Raw genomic sequence first — 4,724 nt, forward strand, 5'->3', positions numbered from 1 at the left:
ATGAAATGGGTGATCACAGAAAGACGGAGAGGCAATTTCATGCTCTGTAACGCTTTGAACGGCGTGATAGCGACGCGTCTTGCAGTGTAAATTCACCTCCTTTCCAAAGACCTATGAATATGGATTCAGTTGTCCCCACTCACTTGAACCAATGAGCTGCGACGTCCCCTTACCCCCAGCTTCTCCGCAGACAGCCTCACCTCCATTTTATTTTATTAATTGAATATTCAGTTACACACACACACGCACACACGCACACACACAACTGGGTCAGTTCCAATATAAAAGTGTTTATTTGAAATTGTACATAATGTATTTCAAGATGTATTTCAAATAGTGCGATGCTGTTCGCCGAGTGTCTCAGGCCGCTTTGCACCAGAGGAAATGACGCACAGAAGCACTGTAGTAATCCTTGGGTCCGTTTAAGAGACATTAAGCTCAGAAAACACAATTACACAATTTCGACTAAGAAACCGCTGCAGGTGCGCACACACACACACACGGTGACGTTATGAAAATGCAGTACAGGTCACGCGTTAATTTGATTTGATTTAAATTTCTTTGTTCGTTTGTTTATTTGTTTTTATTGATCGGCCGATTAGATAAAAGAAAAATGGCACAAAAACAGAGAGTGTGGCAAAGCTGCAGATGTTGTGTTTGTGTGAAGGCGTTGTTGCTTCAGTTTTAGCGTGTATGTCTGAAAGTGAAACAGGACCACAACACGTTTTATGTGCTGCTGTACCGATAAAATATTCACAAATATTAACGATGGGCATTTATCGAGGCTTTCTCTCAGCAATTACAATTTTAACTTATTATTTGTAATAGTGTTTGTTATATTTTCCGTGTGGTTTCTCAAAGATCATCATACAGAATCCTCTAGATTAGACCCCACGTGTGTTTTCACTGTCACAGATTGCACGAGACGTTCCTGACAAATTCAAAGGGATTTCTTGTGTCTTTTGAACTGACAGAACCACGTTGTTCACATTTGGTGCTCAAACTGTGTGTTGAACCTTATTCAAACTGACCGCAGGATTAGTAAAGTACTCGTATGGCTGTTGGAAGTGCACAGCAGCGCGTTCCAGAGCGAAAGCAACGACCTTTAGTAAAGTAAAAATGCCCCAGAACATCAGCTGGTGTGCGCCTGCTATGGCTGTGAGGAGGAATGGATGGGTGAGGGTACACTTCAGTCTAACATCAAGGGTGCTGCTGCTTATTAACGTTTCTGAAAGTGTCTATTTCTCAATAAAATCTTTGGTTTGGCGGTGGCAGGTCAGTCTGCTCGAATCTTCTGCTCTAGAGTCACTTCTGAAGAGGAGGAGACGAGGAAGAGGACACCAGCTCGGTCCCCCATCCTCCACGTTAAATTAGATATTATTATTTACAATGTACAGCGTGAGTGTAAGCAGGAAGTCGTGTTCATCAGTCGCTGTCCTCCTTGTCCTCCTGGATGGTGGTGGTGGAATGGTTGTAAAGTCCCTGCGCCATCAGCTGAAGGGCCAGCCCGTTCTTGAAGCCACTGGCTTTTTTGATCTTGGCCCTTTTGTTCTGAAACCATATTTTGATCTGGGACTCGTTGAGGTTGAGCTCCTGGGCCAGAGACTGGCGCCGCTGCTCCGTGATGTAGCGATTCACTTGGAACTCTGTCTTCAGTCTCTGCAGCTGCTCGGCCGTGAAGGCCGTGCGTGGCCGTTTGTCCTCTTTGCCGCTTTTTGACTTTTTCAGTTTCCGTGTCCTTGGGCCTGCAGTAGGGGCGAAAGAAGAGAGCGGAAACATAAATATGCAGCGTGCGCAAAACAACAGCGCGCTAACAAAGGCCAATGAGCTGGAGTTCAAAGTAATCCTGCAAGCTGTGGATACATGACAGATACTACTACTACTAATAATAGTAATTATTATTATTATTTTTAATTATTATTATTTCTTTATTTAATTTACAGAATAACGTTATGTGGCACGTGTCTGTGTGGCGGTATCAGCGCGTTTACGCACTTCTGATTACTGCCTACACGGATGACTACAGCAGCCTGAGCCCCTGTCTGACATCACTGCGAACACACGTACGTTTAGGTGTTTATCACACAATAATCTGTCATCTAAATATTCGACAATAAGAATTTTTTTTAATGTTTTAGAATATTCGGCCGCGCAGATCATGGTGTGATTAGAACAGCGCGCATTTACTGCTTTTTCTCTTTTTCTTTTTAAACGACAAAAACAAAAATGCCAGTTGGAGCAGAAAGCTTCAGTTCACACTCAACAAAGTTAAATTCATTAACAAGATGAAACACAAAGATTATGGTTTGAATAATCCTCTGGTGTACGATTGACTTTTTAAAAATATTAATAAATGTCTTTACTTGTAGGCTTTGAAATACTGAAGTCCACGTCACACATAATATGGCTCACACACACACACACACACACACACAAATATATATTAATGAATGTGCACGTGTCTTCTAGCTATTTAAATCTGCATAGTTTCTTTAGCAAAAATTTAAACACGCGCTTAATAAATTCAAAACGTCCTCTGTAAAGACGAACAGGCTCGCGAGGCTGTAAGACTTTATTTACCTTCAGTTCATTTGTGTTTTATTCCACCTGATGGCAGCTCACACACCGGGTCACGGGAGCTATTACACCGGTTTTTGTGGACAGACAATATCTCGTGGAATCAGCCAAAGTACGTGTCAAATATGTTCCGTTGTCAGCTGCACAATTCTAATCCTCCAGGATCGACGCTGGACGACCGCTTATGGAAATCTAACAAGACGATTATGACTAAAACGGGGAGAAGTTTTTACAGGCCGCACGAGCACTGGTTGTGCTTTTTGATGCGCGTGAATTAAAATTAAAATATATTTTAGGATTATTTATTTAATTTATTTAATTTATTTAATTATTTAATTATTTTCATTTTTTCATTTTGCAAGTGAAACTTTAAACTTTAAACGAACAGAAATTCACAGGAAACTTCCACGCGCGTCAAACACACCAAAGCGTTACAGATGTGTAGTAAACAATTTTATATTTTTTATCCCAAAATATATAAATGTAAAATATATATTATTTTTGAACCTAAATAAATAAATAAATACATGAACCAGCATTTTAAACTGTTTCTGTCTTTATCGAGTTTTTTTTATTATTGTGATGCGGCGTGAAATCCTGAGACGATTTAAAAATAAATCAATGCGGCAATGCAAACATTATAATAACATATATCCAGTATTGTATTGCTAATTTGGGTTTGATATTAGACTTGAGTAGAGTCAGCGCAGCTTCATTTTTTGAGAACATTTAAGGTCTGAAAATGTTCTAAAACTTTATTTCGTGCTTTACTTTATTAGAAAAATTGTTCTTCGTTTGTTGCATGGAAACTGTTGAATATTAACGTTTAAAAAAAGTCTTGATGAATAAAATGTTAAGTGAGTTTAGGGTGGAAATAATCCTCAGTTATGCGCGGTCACAGTTGCATTTCTTCACGAATCTACTGCCTTACCAGATGAGGGCCTGTCCGAGTATCGGGTGCAGTAAACCCAGGCAGGCCAGAGCAGTGGCTGCGTCTCCGGTGTGGGCGCCGCGGTGCCGTTCAGCACCACCAGCGAAGACGAGGTATTTTCCCCGGCCCCAGTGCCAGTTCTCCCCTCTGCTTTTACGCCATGGCCGTTACCGGTAGAGGGAGCGGCTGCGGCTCCTCCGCCGCTAACGCTGCTTTTTTTGGGACTTGCCAAAGAAGCGGAGGAGGCAGAGGACGAACTACTGTCAGTACTGCAGTTGGAGTCCTGGCACGGCGTCCCTGGAAGGCTAGGCCTGCTGATCGCCGGGTGGACGCGCTCCCGACCGGATGTCTGCGCCCTCTCCCGCAGGCCGAGGCCGTGCTCCTTCTTGCAGCCAAAGTCCGGTCTCAAAATGTTGTCAATGAAAAAGTTGGTGGTTCTGTGGGCCTGTTGGGCGACCTGTAGAGGCAATATAGGCGGGGAGGGCAGGCTGGGAGACGGGGAAACGCTCTCCCCCTCGCTGCTATCCGAGCTGTTAAGATCCCGCTGCTCCTCCATCGGTGCTTCTCTGAAGAACCTGGTTTCTGTTCTCTTAATCCACTTCCACTGCGTGAGTTTATTTTGTATCCAAATTATGACTACGGGAAGCACTAAAACATAGTTATTTTCTCACCGGAATGGTGCTGGTTGTTGTCATTATTCGGGAACTGTGGGCATCCTCCCTGCGCAAAGGCGCTCCAGAGGGTCATGGTGGTTGATTTACTATAAGACTGACTGCGGTCGCTGTTGCACACTACTCCCACACACCCAGAGCTTTTCACCGCTGTGTGACACTCTTCACAAAGTCCACACGCGCACACACACACACACACACACACACACACACAAAACTAGAGGCGCATGAAACGTATCGGGCCAATCACCGACCGGGACACTTTGGAACAGAGTGTGACGACGTCCAATAATGTCATGAGTCTCTGAGCCAAGTGGAGAGCTGTGGCGCAGGGAGCAGGCTTCACAGAGAAACCAAACAAGAGATTATCGCTGCTCCTCGCCTTCAGTCTCGTTACGGTGTGCTGTTACATCTACACAGCTGATGAACGGAAGAATACTGACTGTGCACTGCTGGTTTTTGAATGAAACTCAACTGCGCACCTCTACTTTACTTTGAACTGTACAGACACAGGCGGGCCTCAGACCCAGTTAAACCATGAGCCA

The 4,724-nt window shown here is 43.7% G+C and overlaps 1 protein-coding gene across 1 annotated transcript; it reads right to left on the reverse strand.

The window, feature by feature from the left end:
- Nucleotides 1-270: 270 nt before the first annotated feature.
- On the reverse strand, nt 271-4,447 carry en1a (engrailed homeobox 1a). The gene is made up of 2 exons (XM_006806441.3): nt 3,509-4,447; nt 271-1,745 (listed from the first exon to the last, which is right to left on the reverse strand). The coding sequence occupies exons 1-2, from the start codon at nt 4,062-4,064 to the stop codon at nt 1,426-1,428; spliced, it is 876 nt and encodes a 291-aa protein (XP_006806504.1). The 5' UTR covers nt 4,065-4,447; the 3' UTR covers nt 271-1,425.
- Nucleotides 4,448-4,724: the final 277 nt, after the last annotated feature.

Source organism: Neolamprologus brichardi, chromosome 16 (genome assembly GCF_056152115.1).
Source record: "Neolamprologus brichardi isolate AB-2024 chromosome 16, ASM5615211v1, whole genome shotgun sequence".
Taxonomy (NCBI): domain Eukaryota; kingdom Metazoa; phylum Chordata; class Actinopteri; order Cichliformes; family Cichlidae; genus Neolamprologus; species Neolamprologus brichardi.

Coding starts and splice junctions, on each gene's coding strand:
- en1a (XM_006806441.3), bottom strand. CDS start 4,064: ATGGAGGAGCAGCGGGATCTTAACAGCTCGGATAGCAGCGAGGGGGAG. Junction 1,746..3,508: donor CTCGGACAGGCCCTCATCTG/GTAAGGCAGTAG, acceptor CCCCTACTGCAG/GCCCAAGGACACGGAAACTG.